This window comes from Triticum dicoccoides, chromosome 4B (assembly GCF_002162155.2).
Source record: "Triticum dicoccoides isolate Atlit2015 ecotype Zavitan chromosome 4B, WEW_v2.0, whole genome shotgun sequence".
Lineage (NCBI taxonomy): Eukaryota > Viridiplantae > Streptophyta > Magnoliopsida > Poales > Poaceae > Triticum > Triticum dicoccoides.
This window is the reverse complement of record NC_041387.1, coordinates 2,778,377-2,801,155: the sequence shown is the minus strand read 5'-3', so window position 1 is coordinate 2,801,155 and position 22,779 is coordinate 2,778,377. Positions and strand designations below refer to the sequence as shown.

The 22,779-nt window shown below is 45.2% G+C and overlaps 1 protein-coding gene and 2 pseudogenes across 4 annotated transcripts; all 3 read left to right on the top strand.

Moving 5' to 3' along the window:
• The first annotated feature begins 793 nt into the window (after nucleotides 1–793).
• Nucleotides 794–6,441, top strand: LOC119294473 (putative disease resistance protein RGA3). 4 transcript variants are annotated; one of them, XM_037572659.1, is made up of 8 exons: nucleotides 805–905; nucleotides 1,049–1,105; nucleotides 1,446–1,587; nucleotides 1,813–1,912; nucleotides 2,209–3,279; nucleotides 3,549–5,711; nucleotides 5,859–5,935; nucleotides 6,024–6,441. In XM_037572659.1, the coding sequence occupies exons 5-7, from the start codon at nucleotides 2,242–2,244 to the stop codon at nucleotides 5,907–5,909; spliced, it is 3,252 nt and encodes a 1,083-aa protein (XP_037428556.1). In that variant the 5' UTR covers nucleotides 805–905; nucleotides 1,049–1,105; nucleotides 1,446–1,587; nucleotides 1,813–1,912; nucleotides 2,209–2,241; the 3' UTR covers nucleotides 5,910–5,935; nucleotides 6,024–6,441. The 4 variants fall into 4 exon arrangements, with proteins under 4 accessions (XP_037428555.1, XP_037428556.1, XP_037428553.1 ...); XM_037572656.1 differs by having other exon boundaries at nucleotides 1,441–1,587; XM_037572658.1 differs by lacking the exon at nucleotides 1,049–1,105 and having other exon boundaries at nucleotides 794–905; nucleotides 1,441–1,587.
• A 7,480-nt stretch (nucleotides 6,442–13,921) lies between these two features.
• Nucleotides 13,922–17,172, top strand: LOC119294388 (annotated as a pseudogene).
• Nucleotides 17,173–17,673: 501 nt separating this feature from the next.
• Nucleotides 17,674–22,316, top strand: LOC119294387 (annotated as a pseudogene).
• The last annotated feature ends 463 nt before the right edge of the window (nucleotides 22,317–22,779 follow it).

Genomic DNA, 22,779 nt, shown 5'->3' with positions numbered 1-22,779 from the left:
CGATTCCACTCATACGCTGTCCATCTGCCCTGTTCCTACCCTAGAAAAAAATTCCCCTCGGTTCCTCCTCTCTCTCTCTCTCAAAAAAAACAGCCAGTTCCTATCCTAATCAGGCGTAGTGATGTGCGGTCTCGACGTGAGTGGCCTGCGGCGTGGGGAGCGGCGGTTGATCCTAGTGGCAAGGTAAACGGCAGGGGGTGCGACTACAGGGTGGCCGGCGGGTAGGCTGGGCGCCGTGTTGAGAGGCGGCTGACCTTGGTTGGGGGCGACGGTGTGGTGGTCGACGAGGCTACAGCACTAGGCGCAGGTACATGACCCTATCGCCAAACAATGCGGCGGTAGCTTATTACACCCTACCGCCAGCCTCATAGGCGGTATGGCCGTTAGGACAAGTCAGCAACAACAAAGTTAGATGACGGCGGCTGCCGTTAACCTACCGCCGAGAACCTCGGCGGTAAGCTATGCAACCCTACCATCAACCTACTCATTCGTAGGAAAAGGGTCAGATCCTTTTTTTTTTATACCAGAGTCATACTAGAATGAACTTAAAATAAAAATCAAAACATCAAATTTGGCCGGGTGGGGTAGGGTGGGGAAGGTGGCTGGGACCTCAATCAATGAAGAAGTGCTCACTGCTCTGGACAGAGACGGCCATGTGGCTGGAGCCTACCACCTTTGGCTGATTGATTGGGACCTCAGCCCTCGTGAAGCTACAGACCTTTGTCGGCCACCTTTGCTCTGCTCATTGCGTACGCCAACCGAGATTAAATTCACCCTTCCAGTCTGCTAATTCACTCTGCTCACTCCCACTCTGTCTTTCTCCTCTACTCCGCAGCCGGCCGTGCACATCGCGACGCCGACGACCGCTTCGCCCGACGTTGCCGCAGCCACCATAGAAGTAGAAGGTGAGGACCCTCTTCATCTTCTCTTGGTCCTAGCAAGGTGCGGATCCTCAGATCGGATCTCAATGGGGACGCAGCAGCTCAGCTTTGTTTCTTAAATCTTTTATATGATTTCCGTACTACGTATACAACTCTAAATTTTTCAGCACAAGAAAGCATCGGGTTCCGGGTTTGCGCAGTCATAGAAAGCTCCGATTTGTTGAGTACGTACAAAGCTTTTATTTTGATTTGTGCTGTGCAAGTTGAGCTCAGATCTTCTTTCAGTACGTACCTAGGAAGCTACGAGATTTTGAGCCTGTGATTTGTGCTGTCAAATTTGTTGTGCGGTACCAACTGAGCTCACATCTTTTCAGTAGAAAGCACCTAGTAGTTTTTAGAGCTTTGGTTTGCAGTACAAATTAAGCTCACACATTAGATTATTAATTATTACAGAGGCTCCGTTTTGTTCAGTACTACAAAGCTTGCATTTTGATTTCTGCACTACGAATTAAGCTCGGATCTTTTTCTTAATAACAAGCTTTTAATTTCTGCAATGTAGGACAGAGATGGCAACCTCACGCAGCATTGTGCTAGACCGCAAGTACTAGGACCATTGCTGACTGCCGGATATAGATCGCCAGATCTAGACCAAGGGGTCTCGCTTTCTTCTCACTGTTACTTCTATCATCTCTCCAAATGATCCAAGGTAATTCATCGATTGCAGCAGCACCACCCCACTTATTCAAAAATTGACCGTCCCCTCTATTTAGTGTGCACTTTCTTTTGTGTGCAATCCATGCTTTTCCTTTACAACGAATTGTTGGTAGTCTCTGCTAAAATGCTGAGTGAATCTATTTTTTTGCATGTCACTATTGATGTGTGAAAGGTAGTAATAAAGAGGACTCATTTTGTGTGCATCCTTTGTTTTTAGTTCCAGCTCAAGGCACTGGACCCTGCAACTACTTGCGAGACAGCACGGGATATCTATCTCTGCAACAAGATCCGTCTCTCATCTCTCTAGTCCATTCAAGGTACATAGCTGAATCCAGCTACACAACACTTACTCTAGCTATTTTTCTTTTTTGAAAGAGCTGATCATGTGTCTTTCCGTTTCAATTCTTGGTGTTTGTTCAAGGTAATACTATATCGGTTTTATTTCGAGCCGAATTTCTGTGCACTATCTTTGCAAGCCACATTTTCCTTTGGATTTGTTACTAGCCTCTAGTGAGTGAGTCTGATTATCCTTCCTGTTAGCATGGGATTGTTGATGCAAAAAAGCGAGGTAGTAATACAAAGGACTAATTTTTATTTCCATGCTTCTTTTCAGTACTAGTTCAAGCGTGAGCTAACCCTGCAACCGATGGCGGGGGTTCTGGATGCTTTGGCATCCTACGTGACCAGCATGCTTCCCGAGATGGCCAAAGAGGAGGTGGCCATGCTAATCGGCGTATCCGATGGGATCAAAGACCTGAACATCAAGCTTGGGGACCTCAAGAATTTCCTTGCTGATGCTGATAGGAGGAACATCACCGATGAGAGTGTGCGGGGGTGGGTGGGCGAACTGAAGCGTGCCATGTACCTAGCCACCGACATTGTCGACCTATGTCAGCTCAAGGCCATGGAGGAAGGTCAAACAAAGGACAGAGGGTGCCTGAACCCTCTGCTTTTTTGCATGTGGAATCCCATCCACACCCACGACATCGGCACCCGCATCAAGCTGCTCAACCAAAATTTGGATGATATTTGCAAGAGGGGCAGCAGTTTCAATTTCATCAAGCTAGAAGCCTACCACGACCAAAAGACCACTCCGTCTCCCGCCACTAGCCGCAAAACAGATTCACTAATAGAGCGGTCCGGTGTGGTTGGAGAGAAGATCGAGGAGGACACGAGGGCACTTGTGGAGGTGCTTACAAGGGAGGTGGTAGGTGACAAGAATGGTCGCCTCGTCGTGGTCGCCATTGTTGGTATCGGAGGGATTGGTAAGACTACCCTCGGCAAGAAGGTCTTCAATGATGAGGCCATCGAAGGCAAGTTTACTAAGAAGATATGGCTTAGCATCACACAAGATTTCACCGATGTTGAGTTGTTAAGCACGACCATCACTGCCATTGGGGCAGATCTGCCTAGAGGGGGTGGGGCTCAAGACAAGGCCCTACTCGTCGATGCTCTCAAGAATGCCATCAAGGACAAGAAGTTCTTTCTTGTACTAGATGACATGTGGGATGTCGATGCATGGAACAAACATCTAATGACTCCCTTTAGCTATGGTGGCCCCGGTAGTAGAGTCCTCATCACCACCAGACATGACACTGTAGCCCGAAGCATGAAAGCCTTTCATCCGTACCATCATGTTGACAAATTAGCTCCACAAGATGCTTGGTCATTGCTCAAGAAGCAGGTCGGCACTTCCCAAAACTCAATATATTATATTAATACACGTCGTTTGGGACCACACTGTTAAGTTAATTTGATCTACACTTGCATAGGTCTACCGATCTGAACTTTATCTATTTCTAATGCTTCCTTGCCTTGAATTTCACTATAACATAAGTTCATTTGTATGCATGACGTACAGCTTACAAAAGTAACTAATGGATTAATTATTCCGACTTATGTTTGCAATTATTATGGATTGCATGCAGCTTATCAATTAGTTTCTATTTGCAGGTACTCACATCAGAGGAAAATGAACCAGAAGTTGATATGCTAGAAGATATTGGGTTTCAGATTGTAGCAAAGTGCGATGGTTTACCACTTGCTATAAAAGTTATGGGTGGACTCTTATGCAAGAAGGAGAAAACACGACGTGATTGGCAAGATGTCCTGAATGATGATATCTGGTCAGTATCTCAAATGTCAAAGGAACTAAATTATGCCATATATCTCAGCTATCAGGACTTATCCCCGTACATAAAACAGTGCTTCTTGCACTTCTCCCTTAAACCAAAAAAAACAGTGATAAATGATTCTGAAATTGTGTCCATGTGGGTTGGTGAAGGATTGGTTGAAGGAGACACATATAAGCGTAGTTTGGAAGAAGGGAATAAGTACTATAAGGAGCTAATAGTAAGGAACCTTATAGAGGTAGATACAGAGTACCCTAGTCAACTTATTTGCAACATGCATGATGTTATCCGCTCATTTGCTCAATTTGTGGTTAGGGATGAAACACTAGTAGGTCACAATGGAGATACTATCAAAAAAAATCTTAGATCACCGAATTATCTTAGATTATCCATAGAAACAAAAGGAGCAGGATCCGATGAATTTGAGTGGAGATATTTAAGAGAGCAAAAATTGCTTAGGTCACTAATATTAACTGGAAACCTCAAAAGTCAGCCTGGGGATTCGTTGACTATCTTCCCAAGTCTACGTCTTTTGCATATAGATTCTGCAAATATTGCTGCACTGGTTGAATCTATGTACCAACTCAAGCATTTGAGATATTTGGCATTAAAGAGGACTGATATGTGTAGACTACCAGAGAACATCCATGAGATGAAGTTCCTACAGCATATTTGCCTTGAAGGTTGTGGAAGTTTCATGAAACTTCCTGATAGCATTATCAAGCTGCAAGGGTTGAGGTTCCTTGATATTGATGACACTCTTGTTAATAGTATTCCTAGGGGTTTCCGAGATCTTACAAATTTGAGTGCACTATATGGGTTTCCAGCCTATACTGATGGTGACTGGTGTAGTTTGGAAGAGTTGGGGTCTCTTTCCCAGCTCAATGAACTTTCACTAGAGAGCCTAGAAAATGTATCTAGTGCCTTGTTGGCTGCAAAGGCATGGATAAATGCAAAGAAACAACTTACCTATCTTGGTTTGAAATGTGGTGGTAGAGTGGGAGATGGGTTGGTCCAAGGAGAAGTCTCTGATTCTGAGAAGAAAATAATTGAGGCGGTGTTTGATGTGCTATGTCCTCAGCCTTGCATAGAACACATCAAAATAAAAGGATATTTTGGTCGTCGGCTCCCAGGATGGATGACATCCACAGCTATGGTGCCTCTCGAGAGCTTGAAGCTTCTAGTCCTCGAGGATCTGCCTTGCTGCACCGAACTCCCAGATGGCTTGTGTGGGCTCCCGTATTTGGAGTGGCTGCGAGTGTCCAAGGCTCCGGTAATCAAGTGTATCGGTCGTGAATTCATCCAACACTACAATCAGCGGCACCGCCATTCAGTGGCTGCGAGTGTCCAAGGCTCCGGTAATCGAGTGTCCAAGGCTGCTACATTTCCTAGACTCCAGAAGCTGACTTTTGAAGGAATGGAGGAGTGGGACGAGTGGATTTGGGAGACAGAAGTGAAATCTATGCCCTTATTGGAGGAACTTGAAATCAATGCTTGCAAACTAGACCGTCTACCTCTGGGGCTTATGTCCCATGCAATGGCTTTGAAGAAGCTAGAGATATGGAACGTCGATGCTCTCAACTCCCTAGAGAACTTTGTTTATGTAGTTGAGCTCGACTTGTATGACATACCCGAATTGGTCAACATCTCCAATCTTCCAAAATTACAAAAGCTTACAATCAAGTACTGCCCAGAGCTTGAGTCCCTGCAGGAGATGTCTGCACTCCGGAGACTCGAGCTGACCATTTTCAACAGCGAAAATGAACTTCCGGTCTACCTGCAGACTGTAAAGCCTAGTCATTTGCTGCTGACCTGCAGCCTTCAAGTACTCACTTCCATGGCTGAGGGTGAATCTAGCTCCGAGTGGGACAAGTTCAGTCATATCAAGCACGTCGAGGCTTATGCAAAGGATGGAAAAGATGAGAAGAAATGGCACGTGCTCTACATATCTGAATCCTGCAACATACAGACAAATATTCATCAGGTAATACTTTGGTCCCTCCCTCTTTCAATCTAGCTAATAATAATATTCTTCCTTAGTTTAATCTTTGTTGGTTCCATGCATATTATTTTCATCAGTATGATATAGGATAGCTGAATATATCTCCCACTGTTTCGTTTCCCTTGCCAGGGTCGATTGGTGGAAGAAGAGGAATTGGGCGCAACTCAAGCACAGCAATGAATGGGACATATGATGCAAGAATATATGTATGTCTGCTACTACAACTTCTAGTTTTGAGTACTCTTGGTTTTTTCATGGAAACAATTGGAATCTCATGTTGTCTATCATGACCAGATCCGTGCAGGTGGAATCAAGTAAATTAAGGCTGCCTCCACTTCCTTCCTACGGCTAGTGAGTTGGCCATGCAAACCCCCGACTACTGTGATGGTATAGTTTTCCATCTGTTGCAGTGAACTCCATATGAAGCTAGAGCTCGGTTCTACCGTCACACTTGATATATAAGCGAGACCCATAAAGGCTTTGCTGCCAGGTAAATGGTAGTGCTGTAATTCCGAGATGTGAGTAAGGAAAATGGTATGTCTTGTAATCCTGAGATGTGAGTCGGGAAAAAAGTATTGATTCATTTGTATCATGATAACATGACTTTATTAAGCTTAGAACAATGTGATGTATGTTATTGAAGTTGTGACCCACAATACATGGTATATCTCCTTTGATGCTTAATTAGGCTGGCAAGCTCAGTTCGTTTCAATTTGCCTAGACAATACTGCAAGTAGCCTCAACTCTTTGTCGTTGTCAGTTTGGCAAGGAAGCCACAAAGTGTAAATGCTACTTTTTCAATTTGCCTACTTTTCCTCTAAATCAGCATTTTCTTCTTTTGGAGGTGAGTTGTGTAGGTTCTTTAATTTGGTTCGCTGAAAAACTACGATTTTTTGGATATACCCATCAATGGTGTACTAGTATTTCAGCTCTTGTATCACGGTAGCACAAATGACTGTTGGTAAAGTGGAGGCATTCACGTTCCGGACTGCAGGATTGTTGTTACTGTATGTTCTAGGAATTAAGAGTGATGTAGTGTCCATGATCAATCATAAGATGATCAAATTCGTGGCGGTGTGTGGGTCTATCTTTCTGTTGTATCTTCAATCATAAGATGATCAATCATAAGAACATAATGATGACCTGCTGGCTGGATGGTCAATCTTTCTGTTGTATCTTCAATCAGTCCAATGACATTATGTTCAGGGAGCTGTTCTTCTTTCTTTGGGTTATTGTGTGCAGGGAAACAGGCTACTAGTCAGAATGTGAAACAAGTGCTGCTGATGAGGAAAGAGAGCACACAATAATAGCTATGAGACTGCTAATGAGCCAACCAAACGTTGATGAGAACAAATGTTGATGAGAAATTTATCATGTCGATGATGAGCCAACTAAACAAACTGTTGTTTCTTTTCAGTAATTTCAAACGTGATCTTGATCCATTGTATAAGTGGAAAATGTTATAAATGTTAGAGACACATGGTTGCCAGTTAAGAACCTGCGGTAATTCAGACCCCAACATCTCTCGGTTTGTCCCTGAGCGCATGGCATCCTAGAAATTCAGAGAGGGTTACCAAAGATCAGATGATACGATGCTCTCCGGAGACGATAAAATTCACTGCATAGCATGGTGCGTCACCATGTCCAACTTGCTGTCTCGATTATTGTCCAGAAGGAAACCAACAAATATAGTTTCAGGTTCTGAAACTGCAACTGTACACACGGCGCTCTTCTTCACTTCATTCAGTCTGGGAAGGAAGATGCTGCTAATTGAGCCGTATGGGCATGCTCAATTCGTTGGCAATTTAATTCTGTAGCCAATAGTAGGGTGGTTCTGGGGTATTTCTACTGTAATTTGCTCTGTACATAGCGGTTCTTTGGGTGCATCTCTTAAGCTTTGGCAGTGTGGCTCAAATAAAATAAAATATTATTGATGACTTCTTTGAAGTTGTGAAGCACACGATAATAATAATCTTTTGTTCGATGTTTGGAGAGATGGGATCGGCGGTTCTTGCGCAAACTGGCAATTTGTATTGCCGAGAGCAGGGTGGTCCTTGTTAAACGCAGCCTTGTAGAGATAGACTAGGGATAGATGTTTAAGTAGTTTCGGTGCTTATCTCTATATTTCTTTGAACCGAATCTCTCTCTCTTATCCCTTGTTCTCCAAGCATGTAATCTCAACAACATCTTGTATGCGCTGTTATCCAGGGAGGTGCGCCCCTGCCATATAAACATGCAACGCGCCCCTCCAACGAGGTAAGACGCTTTCCGCCTACCGCACATGGTAATCAGAGCATCCCTCTTCCAGTACATCTAAGCTTTCCAATCTCCATTAGTGCCTAGCATGTCTTCCTCCGGCTCCTCCCAGATCGGCCTCAACAACCAGGTCACGGAGAAGCTCACCCGTACGAACTACGTACTGTGGCGAGTCCAGATCACGCCGCAGCTAAGGGGAGCTGGCGTCTTCGGCTATGCCGACGGCAGCACACCGGAGCCGGCCCATTTCCTTCCTGGCAAGGACAAGGACGGCAAGGACTCCACCGAGCCCAACCCTCTCCACCCAATATGGGTCCGGGAGGATCAACAAGTTTTCGGTTATCTGCTCAACAATCTCTCCAAAGAGGTGTTGGTGCAGGTGACCGCGATCACCACGACGCACGCGCTCTGGACAACACTGGCGGCCATGTTCTCCTCGCAGTCGCTTAGCCGCATCAATAACATCCGCACGGCTCTGCTTCATGCGCAAAAGGGAACCCAACCGGTCGCCACTTTCTTCGCCCACATGCGCGGCCTCGCCGATGAACTCGCCGCGGCCGGCAAGCCGCTACAAGACGACGAGATCGTCTCCTACATCCTTCACGCGCTGGACATGGAGTACCAGCCTCTGGTGTCGGCCCTCGATGCTTGCACCTCTCCCGTCACCCTGGATGAGCTGTTCACCATGCTCAGCAACTTTGACCAGCGCATGGCGCTCTACCAGGGGGCGGGCGGCTTCAAGTCATCCGCTAATGCTGCCTCTCGTGGCCGCGGTGGCCGCCGCGGCGGAGCTTCACGCGGCAAGTCCCGATCTGGTGGCGGCGGCAACTCCTCCAATAACACCCGCGCTAGACGTTCCCCCTCCACCAACCCGAAGGGACGCGGCGGCGGTGGCTCCAACAGAGCGCGCCCGGATGCACCGCGATGCCAGATCTGCGGCAAGCTCGGGCACAGCGCTCGGGATTGCTGGTACCGCTACGATGATGATGATGACTCCTCCCAGGATGAGGACAAGGTGGCTGCTGCTGCGGACGGCTCCTACGGCGTCGACACTAATTGGTATGTCGACAGTGGGGCCACCGAACACATCACCAGCGAGCTTGAGAATGTGACCACGCGGGAGAAGTACCGCGGCAAGGACCAAATCCACACTGCTAGTGGTGCAGGTATGAGGATTCGTCATGTTGGTCATACAGTTATTAAAACTCCCCATCGTAAACTTTATCTTAGAAATTTTTTGCATGTCCCTAGTGCTAGTATGAATCTTCTCTCCCTTCATAGAATTGCCATTGACAATCATGTCTTCCTCGAGTTTCATCCTTTTTTCTTTTTGATCAAGGATCAGGCAACGAAGAAAGTACTTTATCGAGGTAGATGCGTTCGAGGGCTCTACCCGTTGATTCTGGAGCGTCAAAGATTCAATAAACAAGCCTACGGTGTTGCCAAGCTTTCGTCAACACGATGGCATGATCGATTAGGCCATGCATCATTTTCTTTAGTTGAAAGATTACTTAGGAAAAATAAGCTCCCGTTTGTTGGTGAGCGAAACATTGAAACAGTTTGTGATTCATGTCAACGTGCAAAGAGTCATCAATTACCCTATCCTATATCAACTAGTGTCTCTACAAAACCATTGCAATTAATCTTTTCCGATGTTTGGGGTCCTGCCCCTAGCTCCGTTGGTAGACACACTTATTACGTAAGTTTCATTGATGACTACAGCAAATACTCTTGGATCTATCTCCTTAAGAAAAGATCTGACGTCTTTCAAGTTTTTCAAAACTTTCAGTCTCTTGTTGAGCGCAAGTTTGACAGCAAGATCATTGCTGTTCAATCAGACTGGGGGGGAGAGTACGAAAAGTTGAACTCTTTCTTCCAAAACCTTGGTATTTCTCACCATGTTTCATGTCCTCACGCTCACCAACAAAATGGCTCAGCAGAACGAAAACACCGACACATAGTTGAGGTAGGACTAGCCCTTTTAGCTGGCGCCTCCATGCCCCTCAAGTTTTGGGACGAGGCTTTTCTCACAGATGTCTATATCATCAACATGCTTCCTAGTCGTGTTATCAATAATGAAACTCCAGTAGAGAGGCTACTTCACGTCAAACCTGACTACAAGTCACTTTGTGTGTTCGGATGTGCATGTTGGCCTAATCTTCGCCCTTAAAATAATCGCAAACTCATGTTTCGCTCAAAGCAATGTGCTTTTCTTGGCTATAGCCCTCTTCATAAAGGAGTAAAGTGTCTTGACATCTCCACTGGCCGTGTCTATATCTCACGTGACGTGATTTTTGATGAAATTAAATTCCCGTTTGCTAATCTTCATCCTAATGCCGGTGCTAGACTTCGTCAAGAAATACTCCTTCTGCCATCTCATCTATCCGGCCTTCATCATGGGGGAGAAGATAACTGTGATGATCAAATGATGACTAACCCTCTTAACCATGCGCATGAGCTTTGTGATGTTGCAGGAGAAAACGGAATTGAAAACAGAGAAGAAAATGATGCACAAATTACTCCCCAAGTGCCATATTTCATGTGTCACAGTCAGGGGAGCAAATCCGCCTCGGAGTGCGCTGGATCCGCCTCGGGATCGCGGCAGGAGCAGCAGCGCAGGCAATCTGCGCCGGGATCCGTGTAGGCTGACGCGGCAGATCCAGCAACGGGCCCGCTCGCTCGTGCGTCTGGCGACGACTCCGCGCGCGACACGCGCTCGCTGCCAGCAGGAGGCGACCCGGCGTCCGCTCCGCGCCAATCAGCGCCCGACAACGGGCAGCCTCTGAATGACCGTAGTGTTGCGCGCTTTCCCGACGAATCGCGCTGCTACAAGCGGCGCGTGGACACGCGGGCGACGGGCGCTGAATCCGGCGCTGATCTGCGCGGGCCCGCGCAATCATGCGCCCGTGATGAGCCGGTCGGGCGCCTGGGATCTTCTGCGGCGACGACAGAACCTGGACCGCGGGCTGAAGCCACAGAGGATCCGGAGCAAACACGAGGCGAATCTGCCTCGGGAGCTGCAGCGCCTGGAACTCCTGTTCCTGGCCCAGGATCTTCTGTGGCCACTGATCCTGCTGCACCTTCACAACGAAAAACACGTCTACAACAAAGTGTGATAAAACCCATTGATTACAAACATATAACAAAATATGGTCTAGTCTGTTCTACAGGTGAACCAGGTGAGCCAAGCACGCTTGAGGAAGCACTTGGTGATGACAAGTGGAAAAGGCAATGAAGGAAGAATATTTGGCACTTGAGAAAAATAACACATGGCATCTAGTTCCTCCACAGCCAGGTAAAAACCTCATTGATTGCAAATGGATTTTCAGGATAAAGAGGAAATCTGATGGAACCATTGACCGGTACAAAGCAAGACTTGTTGCCAAGGGTTTCAAGCAACGGTAAGGGATAGACTATGAAGATACTTTTAGTCCTGTTGGTAAAGCTGCAACCATACGTCTTGGTTTGTCCATTGCTGTTTCTAGAGGTTGGAGTCTCAGGCAGCTTGATGTACAGAATGCGTTTTTGCATGGCGTTCTGGAAGAGGAGGTATACATGAAGCAACCTCCTGGGTTTGAAAATGAAAAAGCACCCTCATTTGTATGCAAACTTGACAAAGCACTTTATGGGTTAAAGCAAGCACCGAGGGCATGGTACTCACGCCTTTGTCACAAAATGCATACACTTGGTTTTGTTCCTTCCAAGTCTGACACTTCTTTGTTCATTTACAATAAACTGAACACATCCATATTTGTTCTCATTTATGTTGATGACATTATTGTTACAAGTTCATCTGATGAGGCAATAACTGCATTGTTGAAGGATTTGAGTACAGATTTTGCTCTTAAGGATCTTGGCAATCTTCATTATTTCCTAGGGATTGAAGTGAAGAAACATGATGATGGACTTCATCTCTCCCAAGAAAAATATGCTATTGACTTGGTAAAATAGGCTGGCTTGCAAGGTTGTAAACCCTCACCCACTCCTTTGTCAAGTTCTGAAAAACTGTCTCTTACAGAAGGTACACCTCTAAGCAAAGAGGATGGCACTAGATACAGAAGCCTAGTTGGTGCATTACAGTACTTAACTTTAACAAGGCCTGATATTTCTTTTGCTGTGAACAAAGTATGTCAGTTTCTTCATGCACCCACCACTGTTCATTGGACTGCTGCTAAACGTATAGTTCGATATGTCAAAAATACTTTGAGCATTGGTCTTAATTTCAGCAAGTCACCATCCACCTTGGTCAGTGCCTTCTCTGATTCTGATTGGGCAGGCAGTCTGGATGATAGAGGCTCCACTGGTGGGTTTGCAGTATTTTTTGGCCCTAATCTAATATCATGGAGTGCAAGGAAACAGGCAACTGTGTCTAGATCCAGTACAGAGGCAGAATACAAAGCATTGGCAAATGCAATAGCAGAAATTATATGGGTTCAGTCCATTCTTAAGGAACTTGGTGTGAAAAACACTAAAGCTCCATGTTTGTGGTGTGACAACCTTGGTGCCACTTATCTGTCTGCTAATCCTGTGTTTCATGCTAGAACAAAACACATAGAGATAGATTTTCACTTTGTCAGAGAAAGAGTTGCCAACAAGCAACTTGACATTCAGTTTGTACACTCCAGAGATCAAGTTGCTGATGGATTCACCAAGGCCTTGCCCACACGGAGTTTTGAAGACTTCAAGCATAATCTCAACTTGATGAAATTGTGATTAAGGGAGGATGTTAAACGCAGCCTTGTATAGAGATAGACTAGGGATAGATGTTTAAGTAGTTTCGGTGCTTATCTCTATATCTCTTTGAACCGAATCTCTCTCACTTATCCCTTGTTCTCCAAGCATGTAATCTCAAAAACATCTTGTATGCGCTGTTATCCAGGGAGGTGCGCCCCTGCCATATAAACATGCAACGCGCCCCTCCAACGAGGTATGACGCTTTCCGCCTATCGCACAGTCCTTCTTTGGTTTGCTATTGGAATCTACTGTGATTTTGTGAGCTAATGATTAACTTGATACTGATGAGCAACCTATGAAGCATCTACTGTGCTAATGGCTGCCATTTAACAACACATGCAGCGATTGAGAATCCACTGAAGCCATAGGGTTTGAGGTACTGAAACCAAATACTCTGTTTCCTCAATTCAGTTGAGTCCAATAGCAAAGATCACAGCCACATGGTTTTGGAAGCTACGTACTGTCAAGTGAGCAAGCAGAGTAGAGAAAAGATCAGAGCCAGGTTAATTATTTCAGGCGAGGACTGTTGTTTGAGGTACTCCCTCTCTCTCAGTTTACAGGACGTGCGCGTGCCCCTAGGTCGTCAATTTGACCAGCCTAATACAAGTCATATATTACAAAAAAATATACCAATATAAACTTCAGATGTTCTATTTTCAAACGGTATAAATTTTGTGTTATATAATTTATATTAGGGAGATAAAATTGAAAACTTAGGTATACGTTCAGGACTTGTAAACTGAAACAGAGGGAGTACTGAAACTGCCTGTTGTTTCTTCAATGTAATCAAATTAAGTTTAGTCAACTCTTGCTCTCTTTATTCTACAAGGAAATATGTCAAGCTTCAGGTTCTCAAACTAGTATCACTAACTATCAGAGGAACCCCCTAAGAAAAAACTATAAGAGGAAACAGAGCAAAAACAGAGCACGGGAGCACAAACTGAGCAACGCGCCCAGCCTAGCCAAGACAGTTTCCTCGCTGACGCCGGCAGCTTTAGCAAAGACTGCGACGCGCACTCATGGCGGAAGACGGATCAAGCCAAGTATCAACCTAGCTTGCTAGCTACCCCTGGCATCAATCAACCCGGCCGCTACAAACAGGGAGCACTACTACATTGCAGCTTTGCGCCTTTCAATCCACACCACCTGGCTGTGACCCAACCAACCAAACGTCCCCTGAGAGCAAGGAGGGGAAATTAATCATGGCGATGGTGCTGGAAGCCTTCGCGTCCTACCTGGGCGACCTGCTCAAGCAGGTTGCGGAGGAGGAGCTGGGGATGATGCTCGGCGTCTCCGGCGACATTGACACGATGGGCGTCAAGCCTGGGGACCTCAAGAACCTCCTTGCTGACGCCGAGAGGAGGCGCATCACGGATGATAGCGTGCAGCAATGGGTGACCGAGCTCAAGCGCGCCATGTACGAAGCCACCGACATCCTTGACCTCTGCCGGCTCAAGGCGATGGAGAGGGGATCATCGCCGCCGGATATGGGGTGTTGTAACCCCTTGCTCTTCTGCCTGCGGAATCCCCGCTTCTCCCATGAAATCGGTGGCCGCATCAAGAAGCTGAACCAGACGCTCGACTCTATCAAGGATCGAAGTGCTGCCTTCAGCTTCCTCGGTCTGAGTTCCTATGAGGACCGGAGGTTGGCCCGACCTATTGCTGCTTACCGGAAAACAAATCCGGTGTTAGAGCAGTCGGGTGTGGTAGGTTATAAGATTGAAGAGGATACAAGGGCCCTGGTGGACAAGCTGACTAACAGAAATGATATTGCTAATGTCATGTTGGTCGCCGTTGTTGGTGTCGGCGGGATCGGCAAGACCACCCTTGCAAAGAAGGTCTTCAATGATGAGGCTATCCAACACGGGTTCAATACGAAGATATGGTTGAGTGTCACAAAAGAATTCAGTGAGGCTGAGCTGCTCAAGACTGCCATCATCACCGCCAAAGGAAAGCTCCCAGACGGCGGGGCTCAAGATAAATCTCTACTTGTGCCGGATCTTGCGGTCGCCATAAGAGACAAAAAGTTCTTTCTTGTCTTGGATGACATGTGGGGAGACAATGAATGGAACAACTTGCTCAAGGTCCCGTTTAGCTATGGCGCTCCTGGTAGCCGAGTCCTTGTCACCACAAGACATGGGACTGTTGCCCGAGGCCTAAAAGCCGTGCACCCGTATCACCATGTTGACAAATTGGGACCTGAAGATGCATGGTCATTACTTACCAAGCAGGTGAGAGTAACATCAGCTCTATCTCAAGTAAATAATACAATGGTTATTTATTAACTGTTTAACGACTCAAAAAATTTATGCGTTCACTATTGACTCTGGGCTTAAACTGATTGCAGATACTGACAACGGAGAAAAGTGAACCAACGATTGATATGCTAAAAGATATCGGATTGCAAATTATAGGAAAATGTGATGGGTTACCTCTTGCCATAAAAGTGATGGGAGGACTCCTATGCCATAAGGAGAAATTACGCCATGCTTGGGGAAAGCTCTTGAATGATGCTGCATGGTCAGTATCCCAAATGCCTGAAGAGCTAAATTATGCAATATATCTTAGCTACGAGGATTTGTCCCCTTGTTTAAAACAATGCTTCTTGCATTTTTCACTTAAACCTAAAAAGGTATTGTTTGGAGACAGCGAAAACGTCGGTATGTGGATTGGGGAAGGATTTGTTCATGGGGACTCTGATAGATTGGAGGAACTTGGAATTGAGTACCATAAGGAGCTAGTACTAAGGAACCTTATAGAGCCAGATACATCATACCCTGGTCAACATTTTTGCAACATGCATGATGTTGTCTGTTCATTTGCTCAATATGTCAGTAGAAACGAATCACTAGTACTGAAGAATGGAGAATCTACTAGTAATACATTTAGTATGCAAAGATATCTTCGGTTGTCTATAGAAACAAAAGGAGTAGAATCAGATGCATTTGAGTTGAGAAGTCTACAAGAGCAAAAATCACTAAGATCCATAATATTAATTGGCAATTTCAAGATTCAGCCTGGTGATTCAATGGCTATTTTTTCAAGTTTACGGACTCTACATATGGAGTCTATAGACTCTGGTGCATTGCTTGAATCTTTGCATCAACTGAAACACTTGAGGTACTTGGCAGTAAAAAATTGCAATGGTATAAATAGCTTGCCACAAGACATTCACAAGATGAAATTGTTGCAACATCTTAGTTTTGAGGGTTGCGGGAATCTTGTGAGCCTTCCTAATAGCATTGTGAAGTTACAAGAACTACGATATCTTGACCTTGAGGGCACAGGTGTAATTAGTATGCCCAGGGGGTTCCATGCTCTAAAAAAGTTGAGGACAATATTTGGATTCCCAGCTCAAATGGATGGTGATTGGTGCAGTTTGGAAGAGCTTGGGCCTCTTTCTCATCTTAGGTGCATTAGATTAGTGGGTCTACAAAATGTATCTGCTAGTTCATTCGCCAGGAAGGCCAGGCTTGGTGAAAAGGTGCATCTCTCGATGTTGTTCTTACACTGCAGCAGTGGATTTGGCAATGATGGACAGAAGAAAGAAAATGTCACCGAGAAAGATCAAAGAGTAATTGAGGAGGTATTTGATGGTCTATGTCCTCCACCTTGCATACAGCATATTGTTATCAAAGGATATTATGGGTGCCAGCTCCCAAGATGGATGAGGGACACATCAACGGCACTCCTCAAGTCCTTGAAGATTCTACAGCTGCGTGACCTGGCTTGCTGCACTCAACTCCCTGATGGACTGTGTCAGCTCCCTTGTTTGGAGTGCCTAGAGGTATTCCGGGCTGTAGCAATTAAGCATGTGGGTCCTGAATTTGTGCAGGCTTATAGTCACCATCATCATCCTTCATCCCAGGTTGTGGTTGCTTTTTCAAGACTGCACAAGCTGATCTTGAATGGACTGGTGGAATGGGAGGAGTGGGAGTGGGTGGAGGAAGTGCATGCTATGCATGTCTTGGAAGAGCTTTTTATTCAAAGTTGCAAATTGAGGTGTATCCCTCCTGGCCTTGCCACACATGCAAGGGCTTTGAAAAAGTTAACCATATGGAATGTCTAGCGGCTCCATTGTATAGAGAACTTTGCTTCTGTAGTCGAGGTTGACCTGTATGAGCTACCCGTCTTGACTAGGATCTCCAATTTCCCCAGGCTGCGAAAACTTGAGATCGATCGCTGCCGGAAGCTTGAGTCGCTGCGGGGGATGGATGCTCTCCAGAGGCTCGTGCTAACAATTTACTACAGCGAGAGCAGGCTCCCATCGTACCTGCAAACTGTAAAGCCAAGCCATTTGCTGCTGGACTGCTGGCCGGGGATACTCCTTTCCATGGTTGTGATTATGTGGCAGATGCTTGGACAGAGGAAGGCTCATATCACTTGCCAACTTTCACTTGCAAATATTTCTCTACGGATGCAGCAAACCATGGAATGGAAGGCACTGCTTTAAATGAAACAGCAGGATTCATTGATTAGATTCTGCAAGTGAATGACCGTAGTATATATTGCTCTCGGTTTCATATAAATCTACTATAATTCACTCGCCTCTAGTCTTGCACTCAGTTCCATATGGAGAACACAAAACTCTGACTACTTAAAAGATACCTACCTTGGAAGAATTAGTTCTTGACATAGATTTGGACAAACAGAAATAGGATTCTGGTCTTGCAAGCAAATAAAAATAGAACATCAGAGATGCTCTCCCTGGTTCCATTGCACGAACGAAACCAAATACTTCTCATGTCATATAGACATATATTCCGATACATGCTTAGGAGTGCTACTGTAGCTTGCTCTCTGTTTTGTATCTCTAGGCCAGGTTGGGAAAGAAACAAGGCAGCCAGCAGGATTTCAGGTTCTGAACCCGAAACAGAGCAAACGCAAGGCAAGTATACAGGTAGCCCTTCCTGGTTTCCACTTGCAAATTCATAATTTCATTTCGTGAACAACCATGGGGATCTTGCCACTTTCTTTGTTTCTTCCATGTTCAGGGTTCTGGAACCTGGTTCTGTGCGGTCAGGTCAGTTCAGGGTTATAAAACTTTACACCGATTGACAACAGTAGTAGTCAAACAAAATTCAGATAGGCATGTAACCAGATTCTACCACTGAATCTGTAACCAAATTCACACAAGCAGGCAAAGATATTTGGGTCCTCACTTACTGTTAGCACAAAGGTTTTGACGACGTCGGCGTATCAGATGGCCAGGTTGACCGACATACGCCAAGCGGGTGCCACATGGTGCTGTCCTGCTTCACAGCTGAACCTGAGTAGCATTTGTATGCTAGAGCTGGCTGAATCTGAATATGTTTTGTGGTGCCATTTGATTTCTTGTGTATGCAGTGCAGCTATATAGTCAAATGAAGTTTTAGGTAGGCAGCTGTTCCTGTTAATTTCTTGTTATGTTGTGCAAGGAAGGAAGCAGCAAGCTAGTCCAAGTTTCAGGTTCAGAAACCCAACAACTGAATTACTAATTTCAGTTAGGAAGATGGTTGCATGTTATTATCTTGCTACATGCAGTTTAGAGCATGTTATGGTTTGTTTCGTTTCTCTTTTATAAATCTGTTTCTAGTAGCCGTGGTTAGCTTGGCCTGAATGTATATAGCCTTTTTGCAGCGCAAGGACCTGCTGCACCACTAGTGATTTAGAACCCACATTGGCTTGTTCTTACTCTGTGTGTGTGTGTGTGTGTGTCATAAGTAGAAAACTGAGCGAGAGAATGAATGGTTGTTACTTTGATATCCTGGAAGTTGTAAACTGGAAGCCATAGAGGCTTCTAGTCAGGTTTGTTTCACGTTCTGAAACTGAATGCAGGGGGTCGACTTTCCCGAGTTACACAATGATTTTCAGTTATAAGTAATTGTCTTTGCTGAGTCCTCACTTGTTGATTCCGTGTAAAGCACGGTTCATACTCAGAGATTGACCTGTGAAAATACGAGCGAGAGAAGGATTGGTATCCAATTCATGCTGTTGGGACGCAAATCTAGTACCGTTTCTTGTGCTATGTCAGTCAGTTTGTGTAGCTGAATTGCTAACGATGAACCTACCAGGTGCATATATACTACTCCCTCCGTCCCATAATGTAAAACATTTTTTAACACTACACTAGTATCAAAAACCGTCTTATATTATGGGACGGAGGGAGTACTACTGAACAGGACTGATTTATTAACCAGACTAACCAATTTGTTCATTGCTACCCAGAAGGCCAGAACAAACTTATTAATATTTATATTATTTGGGACTGCCAGCCAAACATTGATGTATCTTCCATTGTGTCTGAGTACACAGTACACTAAGACTAAACTTTGTTCATTGACTTTTTGGCTGATCTTGTTTGAGTCTGCGGGTCTGAGCAGCTTCCAATTCTGGTTGGGGGTGATTTTAATATTATTAGAAGACGTGATGAAAAGAATAATGACAATTTTGATGGGAGATGGTCATTTATGTTTAATACTATTATTGAAAGCTTAGATTTGAGAGAGATTGAGCTTTCAGGTAGGAAGTTCACCTGGGCTAACGCGTTGCCAAATCCAACTTTCGAGAAGTTGGATCGGGTTCTGGCTAGTGTTGCTTGGGAACAGAAGTTTCCCTTTGTAACTGTTCATGCTCTATCTCGCGGGATTTCTGATCACACACCGCTGTTGCTCGACTCTGGTGGGGCTACCTATTCGGGCAACAAGAATTTATTCTCTTTTGAGTTTGCGTGGTTTGAAAGAGAAGGATTCTTGGATCTTGTAGCCAGAGAATGGGCTAAAGATGCAGGAGGTAGGAATGCGTTTGAGCGCTGGCAGAATAAGATTAGGCATCTCAGAAGTTTCCTTCATGGGTGGGCTAAGCATCTAGGTGGAGTGTATAAGGTGGAGAAGGAACGACTCCTTTCCCTTATTCAAACCTTAGATATAAAAGCAGAAACTACGATTCTGTTAGCCACCGAGCTTCATATCAAGCATGAGTCTGAGATGAGGCTGAAAGAGTTGCTCCGTGAAGAAGAATTAAAGTGGGCACTGCGGGCAAAGGTGCAAAAAGTTGTCCAGGGGGACGCGAACACTCAGTTCTTCCACATGATAGCCAATGGCAAGCACCGGAAGAAGAGAATCTTCCAGCTAGAACAAGATGAGGGTACAATAATCGGCCGGGACAACCTGAAGCTTTATATTACCGAGTACTACAAACGTTTGTTCGGACCACCAGAGGAGAACTGTGTGTCCCTGGATGAGTCTAGGGTTCATGATATCCCTCAACTTACTGCTGTGGAGGACGATGTATTAACTGCCCCTTTCTCGGAAAAGGAGGTTTTCGAGGCTATTTCCAAGATGAAATGTAACAAGGCACCGGGGCCGAATGGTTTCCCGGCTGAGTTTTACAAGAAGTGCTGGCATATTATCAAAGGGGACCTGATGCCGATGTTCCATGATTTGTTCTCGGGACATTTGCAACTTTTCCAACTTAATTTTGGAACGATAACTTTGTTGCCTAAGAAAGCAGATGCCGTGAGAATTGAGCAATTTTGGCCTATCTGCCTTCTGAATGTCAGTTTCAAAATCTTTACCAAGGTTGGGACGATCAGGCTCACACAGATTGCGCACGCAGTAGTGCAACCTTCTCAAACGGCTTTCATGCCGGATAGGAACATCCTCGAAGGGGTTGTGGTCCTTCATGAAACGCTTCATGAAATTCATACGAAAAAACTCGATGGTGTTATTTTCAAAGTGGATTCCGAGAAGGCTTATGATAAAGTCAAATGGTCGTTCCTCCAGCAGGCTTTACGGATGAAGGGCTTTGATGAGACCTGGCGACGTCAGGTGGAAACATTCACGCAAAAAGGTAGTGTTGGCATTAAAGTTAATGACGACATAGGTCATTACTTCCAAACTCACAAGGGTTTGAGACAGAGTGACCCTATGTCGCCTATTCTGTTCAATATTGTGGTTGATACGTTAGCGATCCTGATTGGGAGGGCCAAGGAGGCCGGTCAGGTGGAGGGATTGGTGCCTCATCTGGTTGATGGTGGTCTGTCCATCCTGCAATACGCTGATGATACAATCATTTTCATGGAACACGATTTGGCAAAAGCGAGGAACATGAAGTTAGTGTTATGCCTTTTTGAACAATTGTCGCGGCTGAAGATTAATTTCCATAAAAGCGAGTTGTTCTGCTTTGGTAGAGCCAAAGACGAACAAGAAGCATATACACAATTGTTTGGTTGTGAAGTTGGGGCTTTACCTTTCACGTATCTTGGTATTTCCATACACCATCATAAGCTAACAAATGGTGAGTGGAAGTGCATCGAGGATCGGTTTGAGAAGAAACTAAGTTGCTGGAAAGGAAAACTCATGTCTTATGGAGGCCGGTTGATTCTTATTAACTCGGTGCTCACGAGTTTACCTATGTTTCTCTTATCTTTCTTTGAGGTCCCAGTTGGGGTTAGGAAAAGGCTAGACTTCTATCGTTCTCGCTTCTTTTGGCAGAGTGATTAGTCTAAGAGGAAGTACAGATTGGCCAAATGGGATATTATTTGTCGACCAAAGGACCAAGGGGGACTTGGTATTGAAAATCTTGAAGTCAAGAACAGATGCCTGCTTAGTAAGTGGCTGTTTAAGTTGTCTTCTAAGACAGAGGCAACTTGGGCGCAGATTCTACGTAGTAAATATCTGCACTCAAAGACTTTATCCCAGGTTACTCTCAGACCTACAGATTCGCCGTTCTAGAAAGGGATTATGAGGGTCAAAGCCGCTTTCTTTAACAGAACGAGATGTATTGTCGGTAATGGTGATAATACGCGATTCTGGGAGGATATGTGGCTTGGTGACACGCCTTTGGCTACACAATATCTGACACTTTATCGTATTGTTCAGCGTAGGGATGCTCTCGTTGCTACGGTTATGCAGTCTATCCCTCTAAACATTCAGTTTAGGAGGGTGCTTGTCGGGCCTCGATGGGAAGCATGGCTTCACTTGGTCCGTAGGCTGATGGAGGTTCAGCTAAATCCTTGGCCCGACCAGTTATGTTGGAAGCTAACTAGATCTGGGGTGTTCACGGTTAAATCGATGTACATTGATATCATTAATTCTACTGTGATACCTAGTTCCAAAGAGGTCTGGAAAGTTAAGGTACCTTTGAAGATTAAAGTGTTTATGTGGTAAAGGAAAATCTAGTTAAGCGCAACTGGACAGGATCTACTAGGTGTAGTTTCTGTGATCGGGATGAGACTATCAAGCATTTATTTTTTGACTGTCCGTTGGCACGAGGGTTGTGGCGCTCCGTGCAAATTGCCTTTAATATTACTCCTCCGAGATCGGTCAACACGTTATTTGGGGCGTGGCTTGTTGGGATTGAGTCCGAAACAGCCAGACACATCCGTGTAGGAGTATGTGCGTTATTATGGGCAATTTGGAATTGTAGAAATGATTTGGTTTTTAACAGAACAACAAATACTCATTTTTTGCAGGTGTTATTCCGAGCTACAGCACTGATCCGTACGTGGTCCTTACTCACTCCGACGGAGGCCAGGGAGCGTTTGGTTACTGGATCTGTCCGGTGGGAGACGGTAGCGCGGGATATCTTCAACCGGTTTGGATGGCGATCATGTAATAGGATAGGCATTTAGTTTACCTATCTGTTTTTATGCCAGCCGGTTGTGGCTTTTGGGGTTTCTGCTTTGCAGTTGACGCTCTATGTGAGCTAGCTGCTGCTTTTGTTCCATAACTGTAAGACCTTGTTGAGACCTTGTTTACTTTTTAATAATAGAGGCCGTATGCATCGATCTGATGCAGAGGCCGGGGAATCCCCCTTTTCAAAAAAAAAATTGCTTCCACATAGTAACACTACCTATTGTTTGGAATTGCTCCGGCTAGTTTGACCTTAAGTTGCATTGCCGCATCAAGATTCAAGCAACGTTACCGTCTCAGACCATCCCTGTAACTACCATCCACTACAGGAAAATTAGTTTTTCCCGTGTGTTAGCCTATAAGCCGAGTGCTATTTTTTGGGCACCCGGCTTATGCTCCTCAAAGCCGAGTATAGGGAATAAAACACCCGGCAAAAATGAAGAACT

Excerpts from the sequence above, each read along its gene's own strand:
- LOC119294473 (XM_037572658.1), top strand. The coding sequence starts at position 2,242 with ATGGCGGGGGTTCTGGATGCTTTGGCATCCTACGTGACCAGCATGCTT. Across the intron at positions 3,280-3,548 it reads GGTCATTGCTCAAGAAGCAG|GTACTCACATCAGAGGAAAA; the intron begins GTCGGCACTTCC and ends TTCTATTTGCAG. Across the intron at positions 5,712-5,858 it reads TACAGACAAATATTCATCAG|GGTCGATTGGTGGAAGAAGA; the intron begins GTAATACTTTGG and ends TTCCCTTGCCAG.